Here is a 27,993-nt window from a genome sequence, read left to right on the forward strand (position 1 = left end):
GATTCTCAATGGGATTTAGGTCTGGCAAGTTGGCTGGCCAGTCAAGCACTGATGGCTTGGGCATTAAACCAGGTTTTGGTGCTTCTGGCGGTATGGGCAGGGGCCAGGTCCTACGCTTCCTGCGTTGGCTCGGGCTCAGAAGTGGCTTGACCTGAGGAACCCGACAGTTGTAGCCCATCTCCCGGATGCGTCTGAATGTGGTGGTTTTTGAAGCTGTGACTCCCGCCTCATTCCACTCTTTCTGGATCTCTGCCAGATTCTTGAAACTTCTCTGTTTGATAATCTGCTGAAGCCCACGGTCGTCTCTTATGCTGGTGCATCTTTTCCTGACACATTTTGCCCTTCCACTAGACTTTCCATTGATATGCTTGGACACAGCACTCTGAACAGCCAGCCTCCTTAGCTATGAACCTTTGTGGCTTACCCATCGTATGGAGGGTATCAATGATGCTTCTGGCCAGTTGTCAAGTCTGTCAGGTGCTTTGAGTTTAGTAGATGATTAGTGTGTGACACATTAACATGACACATTAATGCCCTGCAAAATTTGGGCTGATTTCTTCACAGTATTCTAATTTTTTGAATTCCTGTTTTTGTGGGGTTTTTGAGTTGGAAACCCAAATTATGTAAAAATAAACAAATAAATACTTGAAATTGTTTGAAGTGTGGGCCCTGAATTTATAATCTATGAAAGTTTAACCTTTTTAATAGAATTATGGAAATAAGTAAACTTTTCTATGATATTCAAATTTTTTGGAAAGGGTCTATATGTTTGATCAAAAGAGAGTAATGTCCTTTTCATATAAATGTCCAATAGTAACGATACCCATAGAGGCGAAAGGGAGGACAGTTGTCTATCTAGTCTTTCCAGGCTTTAATAGTTGTGTTTATAATAGTACTGTCACCACTATTCTGTATTCATCACGTGGGCTGTGACCCCTAAAGATAAGTGGAAAAGTACACTACAAGCCCACCTAACTCTAACCCCTGTTGACAGACCAAATTCCCTGTGGCTCAGTTCATCATTAATGGTGACTCAGTCTTTCCTGAGCTCCAGGAGGTCTGGAGGAGAGGCGGGCCTGTGTTCTGTGTGCCAGCTGCTTACCACACACACCTCTTCTTTCACTGTTCTCATGCTGAACCCCTTCACACAGCCTGCAAACATGTTCCCACGCGACTTAGATATCTGCTTCTGTTTAATACTTCACTGTACAGTCACCAAACGTAAGTCAACCCTGCTAACCACACACCCTTACTGTGTCAGAGGGATTCAGCAAACCACACACACTATACAAACAGGTAAGGTGAAGACAGGTCAAGTCACCGATAGGCTAAGCAACCAAACCCTATCCTCCACCCTGGGACAGGCTTAATCAGTGTCAGGGCATAAACACATAACACAGGATTATCGTAGGCAGACGGGGATAATCTTAGCCCTGTATCACTCCCAGCAAGTACAAGGAAACGAAACACAAAGATGGGCTTTCATGGGAAAAATACAAACCTACGCAAGCAGGCCTACGTCATGCTTTGTGGCACTCACCTGCAGCGGCGTCTGGCCGGGGAAGAGCGGGGCTTTTTGGTCCTTTGCAGCACAAAGGAAACCACACCACATTACATTACATTACATTACATCACATCAAGCAGGTGTTCCCCATGACAACACCGTACAAGATGCACTGGGAATAGCATGTGGTGGTAATAATGCAGCAGAGCAATGAACCCTGAGATACTGAGAGTCTAAATATCAGCCTGCCTGAGGATCACACCGATCATCATGGATTAGTGTCTGTGAGCTGACATAAAGACCACTTTGAGTCTGGACCACAAGGATTTCCCTTTAACTCTATATTAACTCTATTTATTAGCCCGTAATGAGTTCCTCACTACTCTGTTATGTACAACCATTTAAGTCCGATGGTGTTCTACAATGTGTGGCCCTCATTCCTCCTGATTAGAATGTTAATGACGCTTTGATGCAGATCCTCCCTCTTGCACAAGTTATGATGAAGACCCTGATGCAAAATGTTTGTATTTATTATAAGTTTTCATTTTGTCAATAAAAAAATGTTTTAATAATCCTCAACACCTCTTTGTTTTTTACATTAACATGACATAAATATACATATATTTCTAGCAAACACACCCCTACAGACATAAATATACATATATTTCTAGCAAACACACCCCTACAGACACACAAAAGTCTAAGATGGCCCACAATGATGCAGAATTAGTCAACAGTGACTCATCAATGTCAAAAAGAGCATTGATAACATTGTTGACTGGATGTATTAAGACTACAGGGATCAGATGACATTTAAAGACACACTGCCAGTTACCTTCACTGCCTCTCCTACCGAGCAGTGGGCTGGGACACTTCCCACAGTCTCCAAGTCAATGAAGAGGGAAACGGTAATTTCAAAATAAAGTACAGCAGGGAAACAAAACATTTTTTAGATTCAAAAATAAAAGATTTTAGCGTGTATAATGATGAAGAGTTCCTCGCTACTCTACTGAGTACAACCATTTAAGTCAGATTGTCTTCTACAATGTGTGGACCTCGTTCCTCCTGATTAGAATGTGACTGACTGATTAAAGTAGCCTCATTTTGTTGCAGATCCCAGTTATGATGATAGCCCTGATACAAAATGTATGAATTTATTATATGTTTTAATTTTTTCAATAAAGAAAGTGTCATCAGGAAGTGTATCGGTGTTAATATTAACCCTCAACACTATTTATTATGCCTATAACCACCACTGTCTTCTGAATTTGCCTCCAGTGGCACAGTAATCGGGATAGTTGGTCTCTCCAGTCCTTTAACCTCTTTGGTTTTTGCATTAAGATAACATAAATATACATATATTTCTAGCAAACACACCCCTACAGACACCATAAATATACATATATTTCTAGCAAACACACCCCTACAGACACACAAAAGTCTAAGATGGCCCACAATGATGCAGAATTAGTCAACAGTGACTCATCAATGTCATCAAAAAGCATCAATAACATTGATGACTGGGTGTTTTAAGACTACAGGGATCAGATGACATTTAAAGACACACTGCCAGTTACCTTCACTGCCTCTCCTACCGAGCAGTGGGCTGGGACACTTCCCACAGTCTTAAAGTCAAAGAAGGGGAAATAGTATTTTCAAAATAAAGTACAGCAGGAAACAGAACAATTTTTAGATTCAAAATAAATGAATTTAGTGTACATACATCCTGACAATTAATAACAACACTTTTACAGCTAACAGATATACCACAGAGGAAGGAGAGCTGTAACTGAATACCACATCTTGTGTGGAGTGATGAGATGATGCACTTAATTTTGACCCAAGTGGGCATTTACAACCTATCAACTCAAGAAGCCCATGAGCATGCACTCAATCTAAGAGTTGTTCACCTAAAGCATGACTCAGCAACATGGCTGATTTCCACTTGTGAGGTTGATCTGGATGGATAGTTCATTCATTTACATCCAAGGACAGCTCAATGATGTATGTGCCTCCAGTCAGGTGTAGGAGAAGTTATTAAAACTATCATCTGCAAACTCACTTTGTTCTACACTTTGTTCTCAGAAGCAGGCCGTGCAATGCTAATTTAAAAGCTAAGTGACACTGAAGCAGGATCTGAACTACTGCAGTGAGACTGGCCAAAGTCAAGTTTACATGCTCAGGAGCAGCTCAGCAACCGAGCTGTATGTTTCACTGGATTTTCCAGAATGACAGCTTACTGTATAACAATGTGCTTCTCTGTGTGTAGCATTAGATGGGAAACAGCAGCCGCTACTTTAAATGCTTCAGCAATGTAAGCACATAAACACACACTTCCACATGAAGAACTTTACCTCCAGAGTCCTTTCTAACTGGCAGAGGACTCATGCCTCCTTCAGGAATGAGGCAAAGCAGTGGGACAAAGATGAAAGTGTTAACACCTGCCTAAAGTCTTCATGCTGTATGATCAAACATCTGCACTTACAATGTAGTATTGTATTTTGTTGCTCTGATTGAGGTTGCAGGCTACATTTATGTGATTCAAATGTCTGAAAAAAGGCTTTAAAAAGGAACAATATGTCAGATATTTACTGTATTAAATCATTAAATGAATATGCTGTGTCATCAGAGATTAATGAAACATGTTCAACTGAAATATGAGCTTCTCGACAACATCACTCAGTCAGTATGTGCCTATTCAATATTTCATTATGTTTAATTTTAAAATAATTTCCAGTAAATCGAACACTGGATCCTGACCCACAGCGCTGTGGATAGATTTAATTATTATTTCCCTTGAAAAGTTTCCAAAGATGCGACCTACAACACCGCTGTGGGTAAGTATCAAAATCAAGTTACATAATCATCATCGGTAAACAGCGGGACCGACTCGGCTCTTGCTGCCAGAGAAGGTTTGTTTTGCCGGTAGAGAGGACTGACTGGGTCACAGCCACTTTCAAGTTAAGTTAAGGTTCAGTGTCTTTAATCTGGAAACTTGCATGAGCTTCGAGTCTGGAGCTCAGAGTTCCAGTGTTTTGAATTAGCACTGCAGCTACACTACACCAATGTTTAACCACTAGGTATCACTGTTACATACTAAAAATAACTAACAGTAGCTAATAGTGACAAAAAGGTTACATATTGTTCCTTTAATCGACCATACACAAAAAGGTTAAGGATAAGACTTTACCTGAAGGTGGTGGTGGGCGTTGAGGGGGTGCTGGTCTGGCAGGAGGGGCTTGGGGTCGAGGTGGAGGCGGGCGTTTGGGCTCCACGCCTTGAGATGTGGGGGCACCGGGCTGGAAGTCAACAGGAGGACCTGTAAGGAAAAAAAATAAGTTTTTCAAATGCACGTTTACTGAACGCAGAAAATACTGTTTCCCCTAAATTTACACTTCTCTGGACAAAAGCATGGTTTAATGCCTCTAACGTAAAAATCACTGCACGCTGCACACATGTTTCAACAGGAAACAAGTAGTCTGCTATAAAACACACCACAAGCTGTCTAACACTAAACACTGATTCATTCATCACGTTACCTGGAAGTTCTCTCCTCACTGATGCTGGACTTAAATCTGCTTCCATTACAAACAAGAACAAAATAACAGTTTACATTCCTGCAGACTAGAACCTGAGCAGACAAGTGGAATGTACTTTAATGAACCTGATTTGAAGTATGAGTCATGCTGTGTTTACCTTGTGGAGGTCGGGAGGGCTGTCCACGACTCGGTCTGCTGGGGGCTGAAGGTTCTCCGTGGGTTGGGGAGGGACAGGGACTGGTGCGTGGGGAGGGGAGAGGGGAGGATCCGGGGCCGGAGCCTGCTCCAGGCTGCAGGTGCTGGGGGAGGAATTCCTCCACCTCATCATCCACATCACCTGGTACAGAAGACAATACAGCATAAATTGGTGTTCTTAATATCCACATTTTTAAAAAGAATTGGTATTGCTTGGCCGTCACTGCTCACCTTCCATATCGTAATCATCGTCGCCCATGTCTGTGTCCTCTGCGAGCAGGGTGGAGCTTGCCGAGGTGGGGATGCTTCCACAGATCCTCTCTACGCTCATCTCCTCCTCCAGACTCCTGATCCAGCCGGGACTCTTGAGACGGATGTCAATCACCTTGTCAAGAACCTAGAATGCAACCAAGAGACATAGATAAAAGAGAAGCAGACATTAGGTACACAATTGATAAAAAAAGTGTTGGAGTGGAAGAATTTCTACAGTTTAGAAGTAATTTATATCATCAGTGATGACTTACAGTGGAAGCACTCAGAGACAGAGCGGCCAGAGCAGAGTAACCTTCCAGGAAGGTCACCCACATCTTCTCCTCAACAAACCTGTATAAAGAAGGACATCATCAGTGCAGTCTAACTCTCTGAAGGCAACACACAACTGACTGACTGATCGATCTCAGGCTGACCTGATGAGGATGACCTCTCCAAACTGAGCAAACTTGTCCAGCAGCTCATCTATGAGCGCATCATCAAAGTAGTCGTCAGGGCCGGAGGAGCAGAGTGACACCAGGATGGTGCCGTCCGGAGGCCCCTGCAGGGCGATGACGTCTTTGTAAACCTGGTGCCGAGCCTCCGGGTCGACCTCCAGAATGTCTACGTCTATGATCGACACCACAGGCCTAGAGAAAGACATGAGACATTGAGGATGGTGATGACTGATTAAAAAGAAAAATTAAGTCTTTGTGATCAGTAGATATCAGTCATGACCACATAGAGAAATATCCTGTTACCTACCTGTGGTCTGAGGTCTTAAGCTCAGCCCTGCCATAGTACTTGAGAGTCCCAGGGCTCCAGGGGTGATCTGGATCATCCTCATTCTCTGCAAATGTAGAAGCTGCCCCTACTACATTCAGCTCTTCAGCTGCAAAACATGAACAGATGCAATATATGTATAAAAGCAAACAAATAGTTCACACATCCTCTGGTTTAGATTTGTATTCGTTATTTAGTCATACCTGTGCAGAACGTAGGAAAAATACTAAAACATATTGGTGCTGGGTTGTAATGTTGTCTTTAGTCTGAAATGGAGGTGAAGGAGACTCTCTGGGCTAGTTGGACTGCATCTTACCTGTTTTGTCAAAGTTCCACTTCCTCCTCTTCCAGAGGATGCGATCAGTCCAGGCTGGTGTGCGGCACTTCTCACTGGTGTCATAATCTTCTGAGAAGAGGTCATACTTATAGGTGGGGGCAAAATCTAACTTCCCCTCAATAAAACCTCGGAAAACCTGTTGAAGACATGTCTGCATTAGTGCGAAACCCAGGATAGCAGGTGTTACTGTTTTCTCTTGAGAGGTAGTCATTAGTGCTGTCAACGGGCATGTACGTCATACCAAACCAGCATTCTTTTGGTCGAGTAACTGGTCCCCGGCTGTCAAGGCATCCCAGTTCTGCTGTTTGATGAGCTCTTTTACTTCCTCGTTGGGCAGGCTGATTCGATAGTTAAAGTCTCCACACCAGAAAACATAGTCGTGCGAGTACAACAGACGACCCTGGCAGGGAAAGATGGATGAGGTTATGCTTATATTATGCAGAAGAAGTGTTTGAAAATTAATTTGTTTAATGTCATGGTTATTACCATGGGGAAGCTGAGTCGGCGTGTGATCTCGCTGTAGTCGTCATTCCTCTCCTTGACCTGTGACTGGCCGGCAGCGAAGTGGGAGCAGACGAAGCAGATGCTGGTGGTGTGGAATAGCAGGCGGATGGCCACGCCTCCTTTATTGCCTGTAGCCCCACCCATTCCCGTTTTTACAGTATCGACAGCAACATCCCTGGGAAATGCAAAGAATGAATCTGTTACAGTACCTCCATGTATGATTAGATAAGTGTCTAATGAGAACGTGTACAGTTCATACCTGATGAAGGGGGCGTGCTGAGGGCGGATGAAAACAAACAGACACACTCCCACCAGCTGCTCAGAGGCCAGCAGCACATACTTATGGTCTCGCGATATGTTTTTTTGTAGCTCAGCTGCCCAAAGTTTCTGGTTAGTGGTGCTGAGACAAGAACGGGGACATGTGTCATTATGGAAAAGAAATAAAAACAAACAAAAAACATAAAGTGAGTGATAAGTCGCATTAGCCATGATGCAGCCCAGCTCTTTATCTAACTAACTTTATTATCTCAAGAACAAATTTAGGATCTGAAATAAACTCATGGCCACCTTTTAAAATCAACTCTTTTATGAGAGGTGGGGGTCTTGCACACATACCTGGCACTGACAATGTTCCCAGCATTCAGTTCAACCATTTCCTCAAAACCGATGGCAAAGATATCTATGGGGTTGGCTTTGCTGTCTGTGAAGAGAAAAAATAAAGAAATAATATATATAATAAATGCTTCAATGAAAACAGTCTACTCTATAACCCTTTTAGTCATATTAGCTGTTCTCCCGTTTCCAGTTCTTGTGCTAAGCTAAGCTAACTGGCCAGACACGAGAGCAGTACTGGTATATAATTTGAAAGCCAGTAAGTGTAGAAGAACAGCAATTTTCCAGAGATAACAGTTTGCACCGGCAACTGCAGATAAAGAAACACAGACATACCCTGGAACTCGGGATGTCCCGCCTTCTTTGGAGCGTCCAGCAGCCAGTCGTTGAGCGTCTGGTTGCGGAAAGCAATGCTGCGAAACTGTTTACCGCCGTTGACGTTCCAGGTGCCGACGCACACCCGTATCTGCTTGGGCTTTGTGTATTTATGGTAGTTCTGACACATTCCAAGCAGTACTCTCGGGGAAGCTGCAGAGCGGAGGAGAGCAGGATTAGTTTGTAAAATGGCGTGAGTGTGTGTGTGTGTCTGTGTATCTGCAGGAAGGGTGGCATACAGGGAAACAAATGAAATAAGGGGAAACGCTGATCAAAACCAACAAAAGCTATGGGAGAACAAGCAAATACTAAATAGGAAGACTGAAACAATGTTCTAAAACATGGGGAATGAGAGAAAGGATCCAAATGAGATAACCTTTAAATAATCAACATTGGTAATGGTTGGTTTCTGTCTGCAGATTTCCACTAAAATAATAAATATCATTGCAAAATTCAAAATCCTGTTATTTTTTTAAATCAGTGTTACAACCACTACCAACATTGGATTATAAATGAATGCACAAACACAAATGACAGGACAACTGTGTGATGGGATGGAAAGATCCATCCACTGGGGGCAGTCTGTCAGTTACTATACCTGATTGTAAGACGGGCTCAGTGACTAAGATTGTTCGCAAAGAGGGGGAGGAGAAGGGAGAGAAGGGCGGGTTAACCAGTGCTTCAACAGATAATACTAACACAGCAGTTGGTCAGCATTAATCTAACTGGGACAGAGCACTGACACACAGAGATTACATTTCCCACTTGACACAGAGCAGACAGACCCTTCTATTGTGCAGAGCAGCTTCTGGCTACAACAAGTATGAGTTGAAACATGTTAAAATAATCAAACAATTCCCCTCTCTGGTGGAGCAGAGAGGAAATAATATTCCTAAAATTACAAAACACAGAAGTTGAAACATGTAATATGGGGCAAATACTTTGTCACACTATCCATCAGTACCATTTTAGGCAGGATTGTGATCTGTTGACTCAAGGGAATACTCATGTTGTAAAGAATTACCGTAAAGACTGGAAGTGGTGAGCAAGGCCCGAGCTTTGTCGGCCAAATCACTGTTGAGTGTGGAGCCCAGCCTCAGGATGTCTATGGCCTCCTGCTTAGAGCTGTCAAAGAAGTTGTTCTGGATGGTCCTGGTCACAGAACGAGCTCCATCTTTTAGCTTCCCCGCCTACAAATGGACACACACACACACACAAATAAAAAAGGATTAGATAAAGCCATCTTAATTATTGGTTACACTCTGGCTTTGTGACAACAAGCCTGTACTTTTCAGTCCAACCACAGAGGAGAAGAAAAGGAGGAACACATCAGAGAGATAGAAGACAGATTTCTGAACTGACCAGGAATCAAACCTGCTTCACGAGGTGAAAATTTCACTGACTGATGTGTGACATGGTTCAATTTAGTGTCATACGGTGATACTTTTGATTGATTTCTACAAGTTGTTGCTGTCAACAAATCAAGACAGCAGATAATTTTGGGGAACAATTGGAAAAGATAAAATAATTTTTAAAATAATTGCTCAATAAGCGTGGGCGGTGGATATTTTCGGATTTCTATAGATCAGAGATCTCCATTGAGCGTCCAAGAGTTGCCAGGTCAAGACAGTACGCACCACCAAGATACCTTAAGGGGAGTAAAATCAAGTTTTCCCATCCTCCATCATCATCATTTGACCCACAGACACTGAAATCAACGATGCACCAGAAATAGACTCACACCTCAAAAACAACATCAGCTGGCTTTTGTTAACTTACCACACAAGTAGAGAGAGTTCCAGAGGACAGCAGAAAGAGATAGCACACAAGAGTTAAGAAACACAAGCACACAGTTCTACATGCAGAGAGGATCAACTGTGCCACTGCATGTACGACGCACAACTAGCCATCATCATTCTGTACAGTGCTGTTTATGGTTAAATATCAAAGTCAAAAATGACTATTTAAGTCCTCAGTTCTGTTAGCATTTACCATACAGCTGTTTCATGTTTCATTTCTGTTCATAGTTACTCATTTCCCCTTCCATGACTGGAGCTGCTGTCACATTTTGCCAGGTGAGAACAACCATATAAACTACATATCTAAAAAAACACATAAACACATTCAATGCTGTTATTCATTGTTTTATGACCCCAGCCAGGAACAACAATCGGGAGGATGTTGTTACTGGAGGCTGAGCTACACTAGAAGTGACCATTGGAACAGTATCGCATGCTAAACCCAGAGTAAACTCATGGAAATCAACTGCAGCTTCAATAACCTGCAGAGCATCACATTCTTGCTTCAGTATGTTTCACAGTGTGTCTGTGTTGGTGTACCTTGGCCTTGCCATCCAGGGCACCAGTGCCAGCGTAGATCTTACTGACAGAGTCTCCGTTGGCAGACCACATTGTCCTGAAAACCTCCTGGAACCTGGCCACCAGCTGGGGTTTCTCTGTCAGGCTCATTTCCTCCAGCTGCTTTGGCAGCATCTAGTGTGGTGAGGAACAGGGGGTTATATATATATATACTAAAAGCATCATGGCTTTGACAGCAGAAATGCAAATGCTACTTTATAACAAAGCAAAAGCACATTGTACACTGTGTTAGAGTCCTACCTACCTCAAGGGCAAAAAAGGCCTGAACACTGTTGGTTCTGTCCAAACAGTCCAGACAGTTGGTCCTAATGGTCCCACCCTGAGTCCTAAAAAAACACATTATCATGTTAAGAAGCAATAAGAAAAATGTAATAGTATTCAATACATTTGTAGAAGTCCTCACCTTGTGATTCCCGTCTCTCCTGTGTAGTAGAAGAAGCCGCACTCTTCTATGAACTTGCTGAGGTAAGGTTTGAGGACACTGTGCAGTTTGTCTGCCTTGCCTCCCTTCACATTTTGATGGTAGTCAAAGTTCACCATCTTCACTGCTGCTGCATGCTCTGAGGCCTTCAGGTGACTCTGAAAATAATAGAGAGGAGGAAGACATTCAAACTCAGTGTGAAAATGATGCGCATGCAAAGTGTGTCCTGCACCCACAAAGAAACATTAGTTTGCATTCGTTAATGCAAAACCAGCAGACTGTATTCCAAAGAAATCTGTGAGGGGCTCTGTTGATAGCTGCTTCGCTTCATCAGTATAAGAAAAGATTGACATTCAAGTTTTGCCGAACATATTTTGTAAGTATAATAAATAAATAGTTTTAGATTTCTGCTGGTTTTGTGACAGCGTGAGTTTAACACAGTCATTTCTGTGTGGGACAGAGAACGGTTCCTCTCACCTGAAAAGCTTTGCTGAGCATGTGTTCCCCTTCCTTACTCCCGAGCAGGTTGATGATCACCTGTTTGCCGTACAGCCTCCGCAGTGCAGTGAAGTGTCTGGACAACACAGACGTATAGTGAGCAGTCTTCAGACACATTAATTTAAGCCTTCACGCACGTTAACATTGATTAAGCTTGATACATTCAGATTTATCAGCACACCAACATCATATCTCAACAGCTGCTGTGTCCACATCTGTACTGTACAGACTGTATAACACACTGTTTTTATTAGCGAGGACTTGAAACCCACTGACAGGCCTGTATCATGTTTATCATCTATCTGTTCCTTGTACATGTGTGGTAAAGGAATGCAAATTACTTTGGATCTGACATGAAACATCAAACATCAAACAATGGCATGCAAATGTGGACTCAAGCTTGTCATGTGAAATATGAATGTTAAATGAATTCAAAGGCTGTATAAGTCTTTGTGTTTTCATGTAACGTTCTGCAGATGTGAGACTTGCATCTGCATGGCAGAGCGAGTACATTACATGAATTATGTTTTGCAAAGTAATAGACTGCAGGGACAAAGGAAAGGACACTGCTGAGTAGAGACACTTAAATGACCTCATAATGTAGATATGAAAGTAACAGTAGTGGGTGGAAAATCTATGCTACTGTTACAGTGTTTATGAAAGGAAGTTATTGTTGGCCTTTTTCTGTCTAAGACATTTCAACAGAGACAAATTAGTCTGTCACTGAAAATAGCTAACTACAGTACTTCTTACAAAGGATGAGTCGTGAGTCATGATCTGGGCAGATACTGATAAAATACTGTTTGCATTGGCAACTACTCAGTCTGAAAAAATTACTAATTTGTTTCAAAGTAACCATCTGACATGCTTGTCTTGACATGTTCAAGATACTAAAAAGGCTTTGCTCAACTCAGCCCTGCTGAATCCATGTTGTCCAAGATGTCTACGAATTAAAGAAACAATGTTGGTCTTCCGGGACATTTCCTACAGCATTCAAAGCAGCCCGGGTAACACTGCTACTTAAGAAACCCTGTCTCAAACCTGCATAATCCTGTCTTACTTCTTCCACTCCTATCCAAAGATATCAAACAGTTCTCAGGATTCCACTCACAGAATAAAATCAATCTGGTTTCAAGAGTGTCCACTCAACCGAAGCAGCTCTGTTGTCGGTGACAGAAGCTGTAAAAGACGCCAGAGCAGAAACACAGTCCTCTTTCCTTATCAGCTGCCTTTGACGCAGTTAACCATCACATTCGTCTCTCTATACTCTCAAACATGAGCATCTCTGGCTCGGCTCTTTCCTTGTTTATATCCTACCTCACAGGGCACTCCTGCTATTTACACCACCTCTCTGGGTCGGATTATTCGCTCACATGGCGTCTTGTATCACTGCTATGCAGATTACACACAGCTCTATCTGTAATTTCCACCTGACGACCCCTCGGTCTCTGCACGGATCTCTGAATGCCTCTCGGACATACATCATCTACATGGATGAAGGCACACAACCTCCACCTGAACCTCTCAAACCTACTATACACCATGACATAGTCTCTGGTTCTGCACCCACCTACTTGAATGCTCTTATACAGACATATACATATCACCCGTACTCTCAAGGCAATTCAAACTTTTCTCGTCTGTTGTTCCCTGTTGGTGGAACGTGCTACCAGTTCCTACCACATCAGGGGCGTTCCTCTCTACCTTTAAAAACCTCCTGAAGACCTCCAGCTCTTTAGAGGGTCTTCCGGCACATTACCTACAGCATTCAAAGCGGCTCAGGTAACGTCACTACCTAAGAAACCCTGTCTCAACCCTGCTCAGGTTGAGGACTATCAACCTGTCTTACTTCTTCCATTCCAGTCCGGAGTAGTACTTATTGCTGCACTAACATGTTCTTCTAATTCTTCTAATTTTTTTCTTTATGTGTATATCTTTATGTGTATGTGAGTCTCAATCACCAAAAATGATATCTATGTACACTCTTTGGTATTAGCTTAATGAGAATTAACATTAAGCTACTTTCTATAAAGAAACAAAACAAATGTTCGTTTAGAAAGAATGTGGATAATTCCTACGAGGCTCATATTTGTGCTCTGCCCACCTGTTCTCAACTATTTACTGCCAGATAAGACAAGATGAGTAATCAAAGACTTGATCCATAGCTGTAGCACAGCTATTTTTGCAACTTTCTAAGCAGTATTTGGAAGGATGCAACTATTGAGAAGACACAATTGGCATAAAATGACAGAATAGTCTTTATTTGTTTAATGTTGAGATATGATAAGCTTTAAAGAACACACTAACACATTTCATTTAAATACCACTCCCAAAAGAGATGTGCAAAACGTCAAGAAAGGACTTCTACAAAGAAGCTGTCTGCAATAAATATAAAATACAGGTTTATTAAGGTCGACAGCTAAGCAAGGGCTTCTGATTCGTCCTTTCAGTTTCCTGCTATATAGTGTCCTTTGAGGACACACTTCAATTAACATCTTCTCCGTCATGAGACTGAGAACATTTCTCTACTGTGGGTAATAACTACAGGAGACATAACATCACGGCATCTCCTCCTCAGAGGAACAGTAATCTGTCGGAGGCCAGATAAAGTGGCTGAAAACAGCAACACCCACACACACAGAATATTATTATTACCTTTCGAATGCTGGAGCATTTGCCTCAAATCCCCTTGAGAGTTTGACACGATGAGAGCCAACCTGCAGGACAGAGACAGACAAAAAAGACACAAGTCAAAGTGTCCCTCTTTACTTGAAATCAAATCCTTTAGAGGAAAACCTGGTGGTGAAGAATGAAGTTGGGAAAGAGATATTGGATAACATTTGAACAATGGAAACAAGACCTTTATAGTGGCCACAAAAAGAATGGCATAGGACAACAACAACACAGGGAGGCATAGGTAGATTTGTTCATACAGAGACAGACACTGAGCAGTAGAGGAATCTTGTTGCCTGTCATCTCTCCAACACCTTTATTTATTCCTTTCCACTCTGCTTGCTTTTGTCTCACTAACTCTCATTTCAGCAGTACACTGCTGCAAACTGAAAGACGAGAAACACCAAAGAGGCCTTACAGAGGAGTAAAGGCAGACATGACCGCACCTTGGCTTAGCAGGACCCTTGCACAGTTGCTGCTGCACGGAAATCTACTCACTCTTTGCTGCAGGTCTTTACTTGTTCCCCTGTTGCTTCCTGCTCATCTGTGCCTGTGCACAAACTTTTATTAACCTCCTCTTGCTTTTTTCAAATCTCCTCTCTCCCTGTCTTTAATAGCTTCATGCCAGCTGATGTCATCATCCCTCCTGTGCTGTCGGTTTTGGCCTACTCCTTCATCTACTGTTTACAAGTATCATACACACATTTCAAGTCGAAACATCTCAACATAATGACCACTGCGTTTTCTCTGGCCATGTTATTGGGATCTCCTGACTCCAGTTTCTATCTCTCTTTTGCACCATCTGATTATCTTTTCCTCTGCTTTGTATTTCTTTGGCTTAAACGTTTACATGCGTCTATTTTGGCTTGGCCAGCCTCGACATTTCACTACAATGCTGCCATTTTGTCACTCCCTCTTCACTCTACTGTTGTGCAGGTCTCTGCTATGCATATTTAATAACTTCCTTAGATGGCCATCTAAAAAGGAATCGGGTTACAGCTGTATGTACACCTCAGGCTAAAACGTCTTCACATACTTCACATTCAATCCCAATAACAGATAACACCTGTAGTGTAAGTGGTTGAGTCACCCTTTTATCTCTTACTGTTCTACATTACTATAATAATGCAATATATTTCATGCCACTTACTATGTTTGTCCCTGACTAAAGAAACTGTCAGCTGATGACTAATCACAGAATTGCCTCAACCAATTCATTAGATGTTCGAAGGATTTCTTGAAACCTTGTGCTTGTTAAAATATAAAGCATATTTGTGCATATTATCATCATCATTATTATAGCCACATGTGGCCAAAATTTCACTATCGGCTCTTTCCCCGAATCAATATGAAAACTTATAGTAAGATTCTGTCATCAACCAGGACTCTAACACCCAATCGGGTCAGAGGGGTCAGACTGATGACTTCACTGATTTACATCTCTCCCAGCAGGGTTTTAAATACTACACTAGACTACAAGTAGGCTATGATTCAGAGACTATTACTAATGTAAATTAATTGTCAACACCTCTTCTTCTGGAAAAATAACTATCCATCCTGCTCAGGGTATGAATTAGAGAACATGGGGAGGAGAAGATAACCCTACAAAGCCACAATCAGTAGAGGGTACTAAGACTAGAACAATTTTAAAAGCAGGAGGACTATGATTCTGTCTGAAAACAACCCTGAGCCCAATCCTTTGTGTTCTGACCAAACCATAGACCTTGTGGACTAAATAGGTCACTAACATGGTCTTGGCTTCTCTTGGCAGTTTGATAGATTTAACAGCTAATTTTTCCATGATGTAAATTAACACCTAGAGAACATTTGTACTGTAAGTGAAAGGGGAGTGGCCCTGGGATGTTTTCAGACCAGGTTCTCACCTGACCAAAGAAGTCTGGGAGCTGAGGAAAACAGAAAAATGCCCTTTACCAACCACTGTATCTATCATTATCCTCCCCCACATCTGATTAAGTACAGCAGTCTGTGCAATGTCAAGACAAGGGCAGGAGAGTCCCAACATTGTGGTTTATGGTGTGCACTTAATGGCTGATCTTAGATCCGGCTTTCAATCTTAAATATAGCATCCCCAGGACAGGTACTGTGGACAGCAGCTGGATAAAAATCCATAATGAGATTTCCTGGTTTGGCATTGCACAGAGAGACCCCCTGTCTGCAGTATGAAAGCGCCAGCACCAGCAAGAGCCCGCCCTCCAAAAAAACAAAACAGGTTATACCAGGTGGGGGTTCTCATCCAGCTGTTTAGGGTGCCGATTCTCATTCAGTTGCAACAAAACACCCTTAATGGATTTTTTCTGAACACAGCATGGACAAAAGATGTTAAAATTAGGAGGAAGATATTATTGTCATTTTGTAAGAACTCCATATTGGCATCTGTGGAGTAACCAATGGAGTCATCCAGAACAGCAGCGTTTACCAAATAGTCAGGGCTTGTACAGAAACACAAGGGATGTTTTAGGACTTTCATATGATATGACAACCTAAAAAACCTCAAATTCATGATTCTAAGCTGGATTTATAGGAAAGATTTAGCTTCCAATACCTGGATTCCTGGCTGTTCCCAGAAAAGAGGAATGGACCCACGGATCTGTATGAACGATGAGACTTTGTCATCCAGGAAAATAACCTGTTTAAAACAGATCACAGAGTTTGGTTAAGTTCATTTGCATTGTGACAAAACACACATGTAGTCCTAAAAACACTATTAAAACACGTGCACACACAAGATCCACTATAGAGATCCCCCATGACTGTAGAATGCAGAGAGGGAAATGACTTTATAATCTAGCATGTGTGTGAGACTGAAAAATAAAGGAGTATTCAGAGCAAAAGGCAGTGTGTTTTTAACACCTGACAGTAAAACCCTTGCACTCACATATGAAGCTTCTAATGTTCAATTTCTGTTACATTGCAGTAGTTCAAGTTATTCTGTCCAGCCTACATCTTTGTGTGCGCTTCGTGAAACAGGAACTGTAAAAAGGGAAAATGCAAACCGAGTCACTTTCCATGACGGAAAAGTAACGATTTCTACTGAAATATACATGCGCTTCTGATGATGTGCTGACTCAGCATAAATAAATAACTTAAAACTGCCGCGTCAATAAGTCAGTGTGTTTATATATTACTATCATCACTGTCCCTTTTCCTCTTGTCATTGAGTCAACATTAACTATGCATTCTATTCTACAGTGACGGCACAACATGTTTCACTACAAGGCTGCCCGTGAACAGTCAATAGATAACCAGTGTTTAAATAGACTGTATTAACCAGAGTCATGTGACTCTACAGACGAATGTCATTTATTAAGTATGCACAGACAGATTAACATCACAAGGATGTCCACACCGCCCCTTTCTGCTCACGTTTTTCACTGAACTGCTCTGATATACGATTACGAGAAACCATCAAGCTCACGGAACACTTCCAGATACTTTATCAGCTGGACTAAATAAACTATCCTCCCTCTGCACAGATGATTAGGATCCCAAACACCACTCCTCCCACTGTCCACTGTTGAGCTGCCAGAGTTGTTTAATCGGAACCTCACCCCATCGGTCAAAACAATAAATGATGACCTCCAATGTTAGACGATCCTACTGCTATTCTTCATGAGCAGAGCAGTAACAATCAAAGTGACGATAGGCCTACTCCCCAAAACAAATCATCTGTTTTCAGTTTGCAGTGTACTAGTAGCTACATCAAATCTTTAGATTCAGTTATTCAAAAATAAACCACTTAGGATGAAAACTCCAAAATCCCAGGAAGGTTTGAAGGTTTGGAAGCAGAAATGGACCCATTCCAAACAGTCTGACTGTTTGACATAAAACACAGAAAGACATAAAACAAACCTTGTGAAATAACAAGGTTTGAATTCAAATTACATATTTAGTCATTCTTCAGCTAATCCATCAAACATCATCCTAGAAAAAGGCAAAACACATCTTTAAAGAATAATACTCTGGCTTCATTTCTTGGTCCAGATGTATGATGTTTGAAATAAACACAGCAGGTCAATTTTTCTATTCAAACAAAGATCAACACAAATCAGCAATTTTGAGTTTTAATCTGACACAACCATCTGTAAACTGGCAACAAGATCTATCCGTTGATCTCAGTGCCAACCAAAAGTCCCTCAATGATGTACAACACTAACACACAGCTCTAGAGTACCCTCCCATCCCATCAGTAACTACACCGTTCACTGTGATAAACTGTTTTCTTGTCCTGTCTGACATGGGTAAAGATTTTCAAAGTGTAGTAGAATATGTTCGTCATGGCCTCCTGCTCTGTGTCCTGTTTGCCCTGCTCTGACTGGTACCTATTAAGAGTACTAAGAGTATGCACAAAGTATACAGAAAGTGATGTAAATGATTTTTTAAATCACCAGTTTTTTTATCCTAACGCCTCAATAAATCAAAGATCTCAGTCACCTGTTCAGTCTCCACAAAGTTGGCCACCTGTCCATCGTCGTTCGTTCCTCGGACGTTGAATCGCGTGCCGGCTCGCTCGGAGCTGAGGCGGGAGAAGATGCAGGCCTTGGCCTGTTTGTGCCCTGCATAGATGGTCCTGATCTCCACACCGCCACACATCAGCCTCAGCAGCCAGTCGTCACAGTTAACTCCATAGTGTTTCAGGTGCAGGTGCAAAGATTGGTTCCTATTGATTCATAACACCAAGACAAACACAACAGTGAGCATACAATCAAATTCAGTGTGAGCAGTGGATTTTCACACAAGCTGCAAATCACACAGCCTCCATATCACACATTCAGAAGACTGGGCAGATTGCAGAACACATACTCATTCATATCGACTACTAACGCCAAACAGGTCGGTAATTCTCTCCTTATAACTTTGGAATAGCAATGTTTTCATGCTCTTACCAGAAAAAACGGTTGTCTGTAGTGTCTTCTAGGATTCTGCGATGTGCGTTGAGACTCAAGTCCATGCTGACTCCAGAGGCAGACCAGGCAAAGTAGAAGTGTCCTGAGTTCAGAACCTTTCGCACCTCAGCGATCCGGTCCTCGTCTCCTGGATCATTCTTTAGTGATATGAAATCTGTCTGTGTGACTCTGAAAACCTCAGAATCCTGCACCTTCCCCACAGAGCTGCATCCTGTCACGACCACCAAACTGTGGAGCATGGAGTCACCTGCACAGGTAAGGGTGGAGCAGGATGAAAAAGAAAAAAGACATGAGTATGAAAACATGACATATGGTGGATTATAGAGAAAAAAACAGAGCGTGCTAAAAGATATGACTCATTGCATTTAGAAAAGATACGATAAAACATTATGCATTAAGAGACTGGACAGGAAATGGTTAATTCAACTTTGGTGTCAGTGCTTCAGACGAAATCACCAGATAGTCAAATCTCAGCCGTCTATAAGACTCAGCTTTAATCTTTTACACGGCTTTTTCCCTGTTGTGATAACAAGAGCCTTCAAGGTCATGTAGAGGACAGGAGAAAGCAGCTTACAAGGAACAGCGACCGGACTACAAACCACATGGCCTTCACAGACACACAAGAACCTGGGGTCACAATAAGGACCGGACTGGACCCAGGAAATTTCTGTAACGAGGAGCAAATGAATAGAAAGGATGTTCGTGTAGCTTACCAAGATTTAGGCGGAGAACGCCGAGGATCCCGTAAGCATCGACGATCTTGGTGTACGTGCTTTTAATGGCCTCCTTCTCTGCCGCCGCTGGAGACGAACAAAAAGCAACACAATGTGAGGAAAATATCTCGTTAAGTTACATCACCTGATCATCAATATGTCTCTCCTTGTAGCTGTGTTCCTCTTACACCATCTTTATTTGGGGAAATACTATTTAAATCTCTAATTGGAGTGTAATTAAACAAGATGTCTTACACAGGACGGCGACAGCCCCCGACTCAAACATGAGGCATTCTTCCCTGGTCCTAGTCTCCACTATGACACTGTAGGGGGGTGGGTCCAGCTTATGGTAGATGCGATATCCCTTACTGAAGGCCATTGTTGATCCGAGATGAAAAAACCTGTTATGACCTGGAAAAGCAGAGAGAGCGGATGACAGCGTGTCAGAGAGAGACAGTCAGACATTTGTAATGTGAGGGCTATTAGAGGATATGATGCTTGTAGAGTATGACATGAACATGCTTACATATTAGGATGTTTATATCAAAAATGGATTTATTACATTTAATACAGCAAACGCTGTGACTGAAGGAAGCATTAAGACGTTATAAAAAATGAAACATAGATGATTACACGGCACTCTCACTGCAGGTAACACAGTGTTTGTGTCTCAGTGCCCGTCACTCATTAAGTGAACCTGTCGTATAATTAGATAGCAACATTACGTGTGAGTCAGATTGAGCAGAAAGCTTAGCATTGCGGAAGCTGGCACAGATAAGGCCCACAACATTATGACAAAGTGATTATTATCGCTTATTGCTGTGTGGATATCGCAGGTAGCTTGTGAGACTGGGAGCAAAGCGGGAGCCCTGTGAGGAATAACGTTAGGCCGGGAGACTGAAATATCATCCACCCTGACACGGACAGTCACGACTTTATGGTGCAAGTGCAGCAGGCGAAGCTAACGCTGTCGTTTATCCGGCAGGCAGTCAGCCGGTTTAGTGCCATGACAAAAGTGACGGAGGGAAAAGGAGAGAGCTGAAAAAGACGGAGCGAAAACAGCCCGCCGTCTTTCACCTCTCTGACGCTAGCTGGGAGCGTTAGCCAGGTTAGCCGCATTAATCACAGGGATAGCTATGATTCGCTAGCTGTCGATATTTTCCATGGCAGTACTCCTGCACGTCATAAACATGACATTTATTAAAACAGAAACATGAGCAACATGTAGAACGTATTAACTCGTTCAAACATCAAACACATCGGCTTCATCTTTCAATTGTAGGTTAGGTTTAAATTGCACAGAGGAAGGACTACATATTCCGCCTTACCGTCACCCCCGCCGGGTTGTTACTCCGCTGTCACAACACAATCCCTCCCGGTGTGTTTGCGGAATGGTACATTCCAACGCCTACCTCACGTTACCGTAATGCTTGGAAAACACGGAAGTAGAGTTCATATAAATAAAATATTTCGCAAGCTAAATCCAATTCACCTGACTTGTAGGTACTTGTTTTATGCCGTATATGCTTCAAATGCGCGTTAATGGACAATAAAGAGCCTATGACAGAAAATAACAAAGTGTTGTCGTCCGCTTTCACTGGTGACTGACAGTTCCTTCGTCGAATAAACACAGCCCTGAAAGACAGCCGTCCAATGGCGTACGGCGAGGGGCGGGATCGCGGCGTTTCGTATTTATATACACTTCTGTATAAAACAAGAGCAACTGCACACTTCAACAAACAGATTTTTTCTTTCCCCGGGATCACGTTATTGACTAAATCATGAGTCGAGAGATCATCTAAACGGTATGTGTTCTACTGCATGTTCTTGTCAACAATATAATAACAAAAAAGAAGCTAAGGTGTCGTTGTCGTCCTCGTTTCGTGTTATCTAACCCAGACCGGCTCATCCTGCAGCATATGTTGGACACAGAAACAAACAAACCGGGCTATAGACTTAGTAGCTGATATTTCACTTTATGTGTCACACTGCTGGATCGATATTTTGATGCAACTTTTGCAACCTTGGACTGTCTGTGATCCTCAAAAGGCACAAACAACCAAATAAATATTGTCTTGTACGTCAGATGTTTCTGATTTGAATCAGTATTGTGCCATGTAAAGAGTGTAATGTGTGTCACATGTTTGTTCTGCACACTGTGTTATTTGTGTGTGCAGTGTTGAAGGTTAAAACATGTAAAAACAGAATCATCTTTATGGTCTGTCCAGTTGTTCAAATTTTCATCAATCATCTGTCTTTTTTTTTATTTGAGTTCATTTACATGTCTTAATGTCTTCATATCTGTTTTTCAGGATTTTTTTTTTTTAATCGCAGACCCTCAGAATGAAGGGTCTTTACCTTGTGGAGCCTGTAGTTGCTCTGTACGCTTTCTCCAGTTTTCTCATCTATCCCCTGGTGCAGCAGTATGTGTACCGGAGGTTCTGGCAGCAGCTGACAAACACCACCTATCCTATCTCTGACAACACATCCAGGTGTACAATAAACAACAGCAGCAACCACTCCAGCTACCATGAGGTTAGTCATTCATCACTGGACGTAGAGGAGGATGCATTTAAGTAAATTAAGGCAATTGCAAATATTTGAAACAGGTTGCATTTGATTTCCCCTTCTACTTAAAACACACTAAGAACACATGCAACCATGTTCATTTTTCCCACATCCAGCAACAAGAAATGACATTAACACTGTGAATATTATTTGAAAACTATATTTACACAGACTTTAGAAAGAGGGGGTAAATGTCTCTGCCCTTCTTTGACTTATGCATGTGACGCTGACTCAATCATTATTATGTTGTCGTATCTGTGTGCTGATACTGACAGAAAAACATCCAGGCTTCCTAAACTAATATAAAATAACGCTCTGTAAAGCTGTGTCCCAGCAACTCTCCGTGTCTCTGTAGAAGTTCTGACTGCCATGACTCAGCATAAATGCTCCTATAACTGCAGACCCCCTCTTGCAACACAGTTCAGGTTTTAACTGATTCAGCTTTTGTGTGATAAGGTCATGTGCAAGACCTGAGACTTAAGTTTACTGTTCCTTTGCTTTTTTTGTTGTTAAAGAGCGATAATCTTATTGAATCACATAATCACTTGTGAATTCATGAAGCAGTACTCAAGTCTGCAGTTCAGCAAGGCATGCTGCATATTATTATACGTGTCACTTAAAAGTATTGTTCCGCATTCTTCTTCATTCTATTTTTCATTGTGCATTTATTGGAAGAACGAAACACAACAAGGAAGTGAGACTGATCTTTTGATTGAAAACATTCCCTGCACCTGTAGTGCTGTGAAGATTTTCCCTCCCAGTCCTGAATCAGAAACCTCACATGAAATGTTTGCAAAAAGCACAAAGTTCTTTTATTCTGTGTATCTGCAGGATAATTGCCAGCGTGAGGTTTGCTATTACAGCTGAATGCAGACAGTCCAGTGTCGGTCCATACATGTTTTTTAAGACTTAACCATGCTCTCTCTTTGTGTTTCCAGGAGGTACAAAGACAGGCATCTCTCTTCTCCCTTTACACAGAGCTCTTCTCCACAATCCCCTCTTTGGTTGTCACTCTCATGCTCGTGGCCTACAGTGACAGAGGAGGACGCAAGATCACGATCATCATGCCTCTGATTGGCACGTTGATATACACCCTGTCCTTCCTGACCGTCTCCTACTTTGAGCTCAACATTTACTTGCTCATTGGTTCCTCACTTCTCAGCTCTCTGTTTGGCGGACTGGGCACATTTTTGGGGGGCTGTTTCGCCTACATAGCAGACTTGTGTAAAGATGATCGTCAGAAGACGTTGCGCATGGCTGGACTAGATATGATGATCGGCCTGTTGTCTGGGGTGGCCTCAATATCAACAGGCTACTTTCTGAGAGCTGCAGGCTTTAACTGGCCTTTCGTAACCTCTGCGTTGTGCCAGTGTTTGGTCCTACTCTATGCAGTTTTCATCCTAGAAGAGACTGTGAAGAAGGCCCCCACTGATGCCAATATTCTAAATGGGCCTCCTCAGCACTCGGCCTTGAAACAGATGATCTATGGGGTCTACCGGATGTTTACAGGGACTAGCCACAAGTGTAAAACTGTCTTGGTCCTCCTTATGCTAATCTTCACCAGCTTTTCTTTCGCCTATGTGGGTGGGATCTCCATGATGACACTATATGAGCTGAATGAACCGCTTTGCTGGACTGAGATTTTGATCGGTTATGGGTCAGCACTGTCCACCACTGTGTTCCTGACTAGTTTTGTGGGAGTGACAGCATTCACGTACTGTGGTGTGCCACAGATTGTCATCGTGCTGATGGGAATCGTGTCCGTCATATCAGGAATGAGCCTAGTGGCGTTTGCTAAGACCACTTTTCTGATGTTTATAGGTGAGAATAACAACTGTACGGCTTAAACTAGAACTCATCTAGGACTTTTATATATTATTATATTTATATAACTATAAATGAACTTTAATTATGATGTATGGATTGCACAATTTGATGTGGTAACATCTGTCTTCTGTTATTTCTTTACCACAGTGAGGGTGCCAATGCTTCTGTCTATCATGCCTTTCCCTGTTCTGCGCTCCATGATGTCAAAGATCATCTCAAAGTCTGAGCAGGGTGAGTGTGTTCAGAGGAGTTACAGGGCCGTATCTGTGTGTTTGTATAACTTATTGAGGAGTTGCTTGCTCCATCGACTTTATGATGGAGCAAGCAACCAAACACTCAAAGTTTGTGTTCCTTTAGAGCAAAGTGCAACTTTGGAACTGTTTCCTCTTGTCGCTTCTTTTAAAATAGTTTTTCCTCCCTTCTGTGTCTGTGTGTGTGGTTTTGTGTTTTTGCAGGAGCCCTGTTTGCCTGTCTTTCCTTTCTGGAGAGTTTAACCAACAACGTATCAGTCGCAGTCTTCAACAGCGTGTATGCCGCCACGGTGACATGGTACTCCGGTTTCATCTTTCTGTTGTCCGCAGGACTCTGTGCCATTCCTTTGTTTGTCCTAGGGTAAGTTGTAGATGATGCCACATTAAAGGACTATAGCAGTGCTTCTCCCTGTTTTACTACAAAGTGTTTTCATAATTAAAATTAATCAAAAATAAATGTGTAGTAGTGGACTCTGCAGCATTAAAATAATAATGGCGCCTGCTAAAAGCCTTGCATTAATGATCTATCGTGGCTTTGTCTTAAAAACAGTAATCCTGTCAGTGAAAGCTGCAGTTTAGTTTGTGGCGCAAACTAACTTATAGAGAGAGAACTCCAGACTTTGTAATATAACACTGATAATGTGCTGAGAGAGTATTCTCCCCAGTTATGATTTCATTCCACAATAAAAGAGCAGTATATAGGAGCTCTGTGCTCTGTGGATGTGCATGACAAACACTTTGCTTTTTTATGCCATGTCATTGTTTGCCACTTTTCCTTGTCTAAAGAAAACATCTGAAAACAAGAGAACCCAGTTCCTCATTCTCGCTCTCATCGCGTCCAACTTCCTTCACCAACCTGTTTCTCTGTTTGTGTAGTTGTGTAAACGATCTGTCGTGTTTTCTTCTGTATTTTGACTGCTACATCATCAACACAAGTTCTCTGTTATATAAAGAAGAAAGGCCAGAGAGGGTGCGCTGTCCTTACATTGGTTTTGTCACGCTGGGTTGATAAACTAGTGCTGCTGAGTCAGTCGGGGAAGCGTAGCGTGAAACATAAACCTCCTTGAGTGAATCCACCTCACGTGCACTGCTTCTTCTGTTGCATAGCGAGTAGTTATAAAACAGCAAAGCCACTGGTTCAGCAATCTCAGTCACAGGCGAGGTCAACACAGACTCCAAAGAAAAAAGAAAGGGGGGAAAAAAAATCACCACTGATACACTCGATTTTGTCACTTTAATATCTCAAAAAATCAAGTTATTAAAGCTGATTTCACAAAAGTGAGGTAGACCTTGTACTGTATGCATCAGGTGATGTGCATATATCATTTTGTACATGGTACTTGTTTACAAGCTCCAATTTGGCATTCATTATGTCTTGTTGTAAACATCAGTGACTTGTGATGAAAATGTGTGTCAGGCAAGCTGGTGCAGGTTTGCAGAGAGACATGTCTAAAGTTCTGATAAGTACTGCTGATAAGAAACTGTTAGATACTGTATTGTATCCTGTGTTTCTGCTGTTCTTATGCCTGTTTTTCCAATTTCAGGGTTGTAGGTGTGATAGGAGTGAATGTTGCCAAAGAAGTAAAGAAGCCTGACCCGGCCTTCTCAGGGGAGGAGGATCCTGTTGAAGATGAGAATGAAAACAGTCCTCTTCTTAGTTGAGCACAAATGGACCGCCAAACCTGACCAGCACTTTATTTGTTTTTTCTTTATTCTTTATCCTTTATTCTAAAATACTTGTTTCCAGAAGTACCTCAGTACGTCTTGTTAGTTTCATAGGTTAATAATGAAGGTTACAAATTCATATCTTAGCTTTTGATGCTGTGGTTCCTTCTGCTTAAATATTCTGGATATACAACAGGGATTCAAAGGAAAACAGTGAGGAATATTACAACAAGTTTTCGAGTAAGATCGGTATATGAGCTTTCTCAGACTTTATTTATACCTCAAAATGCCCCAACCGGCACATACAAAGCTTCAAAATTCAAAGGATTTTATGTGTTTTCATACGATGACTGTGATATAGCTAACATTTTTCCAGTTAGGATTTCCAGTTATGCAAACAGATTGTGTTCTGTCTGACCTTTTGTCTCTCTGTCTCCTCTTTTATATGCAATATAATATAAACCTTGTTTACTGTGAAAGATATTAGCAACTTTATGATTACATCTACATTTTTATCAGCAAAATAACATTAAGTGATGTAAAAATAAATCTGATCAAAACCATGAAGAAAGGGAAAAACAATCAGTGCCTTTTAAGAAATGAATTTACAACATGATCTAAAGGATCATAAGGAAGGAAAAGACGTAAGCATCATTGTATAAATATATTTAAAACTGCACATAAAAACAGTAAACCTTTGTTAAAGCATTGGTGGGTTCTTGAAAGGATGAAATGTGTTAAATGTTTTCTGAGGGGAAATATGACCTTTGCCTTGTTTGTTTTATGGACATATGGATTTGTTTCTGACTTTAGAAACCAAACAGGTGGTTGACTCATGTTCATTGTTGTTTTGAGGCCTAATTCCAACTGTTCTATCAGAAGTACACATGTAAACCAAAAGATGTATATGTTTTTGGAGTTTATCTCAAAAATGAAAATAATCTAAAAAAAAAACACACATTGTCTGTGATGTATATAATCATTATTTCTTTATGTGTATGTTTATGTCTTTGTGTAAGTACAATTTTAAAGACTTTAAATAATTTTCTGTTTGAATCTAGTTCCTCTGACACCATCCCAAAGAAGAGTTAGAGAACATACTCTCTTCACTTTAAGTTTTAAATCTTCCTTCTGCTCATTAAAACTTCTACTAACTGAGATTCATGTGTTGTGTTAAAGTGAGTGTTGGGCCTTTTCATTATGTTGATGGAAGGCCTTTATGCAAATTAGACATGCAGTCAATAAAAATATGCACAGTTTCTGTTATCATGTCTAATGCTGAAACCACGACAGAATTAATTAAAAAAAAAATCAGAAAATATGAAGCTTCAATGTGAATCTGGAATCTTAAATCTATCAAGCCAGACTTCGAGGATGCAGGAACACAATCAAGTTCACAGTTGTAAGACAAAGGCGTTCTCAGACTAGTTCTAGACCTCTGAATTGTCTCCACATCTGTAAGCTGTTCAGTGCTTGAAATAGACTAAAGGAAGTGAAACAAAATGACAGTTTGATCACAGTTTCAGCATTTTCATCTGTCGGAAGATGTCACATGCAGTATATCTGACTCAATAGAGATACAGGGCTGCTGTATATCAATCATGTATAACTCAACATCCAAGTTTTTAGTTCTCACAGATTCACATGTCAGCAGCAACAAAATATAAGAATTTCATGCATTGAAGGAAATCCTGCTTTGGTAGTGGAGAGCTGTATCTGCAAACAAACCTACAAATATGACACCAATCTGAGCTGGTTTTCTTAGATTCTATGTAAATCTGTGAGTGTTCACGTCTTGACTCAACATTGTGCAACATGTTTAACAGATAATCTGCCCATAAATCATTAAATTTGCTCGTTTTAGACAACCCCACTGCAATTACTTGGGTTAATTGTTATTTTTTTTAGTTGTTCTATGCTATTATAATTATGCAAAATAAAATATACAGGTAAGAAATTCTTGTATGAAATATACA

At 41.5% G+C, this 27,993-nt stretch overlaps 2 protein-coding genes across 10 annotated transcripts in view; one reads left to right on the forward strand and one right to left on the reverse strand.

Moving 5' to 3' along the window:
• synj1 (synaptojanin 1) overlaps window positions 1-21,156 on the reverse strand; it is a 28,940-nt gene extending 7,784 nt beyond the window's left edge. The window contains exons 1-28 of one of the 9 annotated variants that reach the window (XM_027273820.1): window positions 21,035-21,155; window positions 19,962-20,117; window positions 19,707-19,793; window positions 18,973-19,240; window positions 18,521-18,746; window positions 16,632-16,715; window positions 14,051-14,112; window positions 11,375-11,471; window positions 10,880-11,055; window positions 10,721-10,802; window positions 10,438-10,590; window positions 9,123-9,279; window positions 8,697-8,720; window positions 8,060-8,251; window positions 7,727-7,811; window positions 7,371-7,511; window positions 7,094-7,286; window positions 6,849-7,007; window positions 6,587-6,743; window positions 6,253-6,379; window positions 5,925-6,137; window positions 5,763-5,841; window positions 5,470-5,635; window positions 5,201-5,380; window positions 5,044-5,079; window positions 4,695-4,823; window positions 3,859-3,897; window positions 1,541-1,582 (exon numbers count right to left, since the gene is read on the reverse strand). In XM_027273820.1, the coding sequence (XP_027129621.1) occupies window positions 1,541-1,582; window positions 3,859-3,897; window positions 4,695-4,823; window positions 5,044-5,079; window positions 5,201-5,380; window positions 5,470-5,635; window positions 5,763-5,841; window positions 5,925-6,137; window positions 6,253-6,379; window positions 6,587-6,743; window positions 6,849-7,007; window positions 7,094-7,286; window positions 7,371-7,511; window positions 7,727-7,811; window positions 8,060-8,251; window positions 8,697-8,720; window positions 9,123-9,279; window positions 10,438-10,590; window positions 10,721-10,802; window positions 10,880-11,055; window positions 11,375-11,471; window positions 14,051-14,112; window positions 16,632-16,715; window positions 18,521-18,746; window positions 18,973-19,240; window positions 19,707-19,793; window positions 19,962-20,085 (3,478 nt within the window). In that variant the 5' untranslated portion in view covers window positions 20,086-20,117; window positions 21,035-21,155. Of the gene's footprint in view, window positions 1-1,540; window positions 1,583-3,858; window positions 3,898-4,694; window positions 4,824-5,043; window positions 5,080-5,200; window positions 5,381-5,469; window positions 5,636-5,762; window positions 5,842-5,924; window positions 6,138-6,252; window positions 6,380-6,586; window positions 6,744-6,848; window positions 7,008-7,093; window positions 7,287-7,370; window positions 7,512-7,726; window positions 7,812-8,059; window positions 8,252-8,696; window positions 8,721-9,122; window positions 9,289-10,437; window positions 10,591-10,720; window positions 10,803-10,879; window positions 11,056-11,374; window positions 11,472-14,050; window positions 14,113-16,631; window positions 16,716-18,520; window positions 18,747-18,972; window positions 19,241-19,706; window positions 19,794-19,961; window positions 20,118-21,034 lie in introns of all 9 variants that reach the window. The other 8 variants (XM_019270430.2, XM_027273825.1, XM_027273823.1 and 5 more) reach the window with 8 other exon arrangements.
• A 211-nt stretch (window positions 21,157-21,367) lies between these two features.
• LOC104925183 (solute carrier family 46 member 3) lies at window positions 21,368-27,177 on the forward strand. The gene is made up of 6 exons (XM_010738746.3): window positions 21,368-21,511; window positions 22,019-22,241; window positions 23,213-24,095; window positions 24,249-24,332; window positions 24,557-24,713; window positions 25,897-27,177. The coding sequence occupies exons 2-6, from the start codon at window positions 22,050-22,052 to the stop codon at window positions 26,012-26,014; spliced, it is 1,434 nt and encodes a 477-aa protein (XP_010737048.3). The 5' UTR covers window positions 21,368-21,511; window positions 22,019-22,049; the 3' UTR covers window positions 26,015-27,177.
• The last annotated feature ends 816 nt before the right edge of the window (window positions 27,178-27,993 follow it).

The sequence above is a fragment of the Larimichthys crocea genome, chromosome XXII, assembly GCF_000972845.2.
Source record: "Larimichthys crocea isolate SSNF chromosome XXII, L_crocea_2.0, whole genome shotgun sequence".
Lineage (NCBI taxonomy): Eukaryota > Metazoa > Chordata > Actinopteri > Sciaenidae > Larimichthys > Larimichthys crocea.

Bases quoted from the DNA above. Each gene is read 5' to 3' on its own strand.
- LOC104925183 (XM_010738746.3), top strand. From the start codon at position 22,050: ATGAAGGGTCTTTACCTTGTGGAGCCTGTAGTTGCTCTGTACGCTTTC. The intron at 24,096-24,248 runs GTGAGAATAACA...TCTTTACCACAG, and splicing joins CACTTTTCTGATGTTTATAG to TGAGGGTGCCAATGCTTCTG. The intron at 24,714-25,896 runs GTAAGTTGTAGA...TTCCAATTTCAG, and splicing joins ATTCCTTTGTTTGTCCTAGG to GGTTGTAGGTGTGATAGGAG.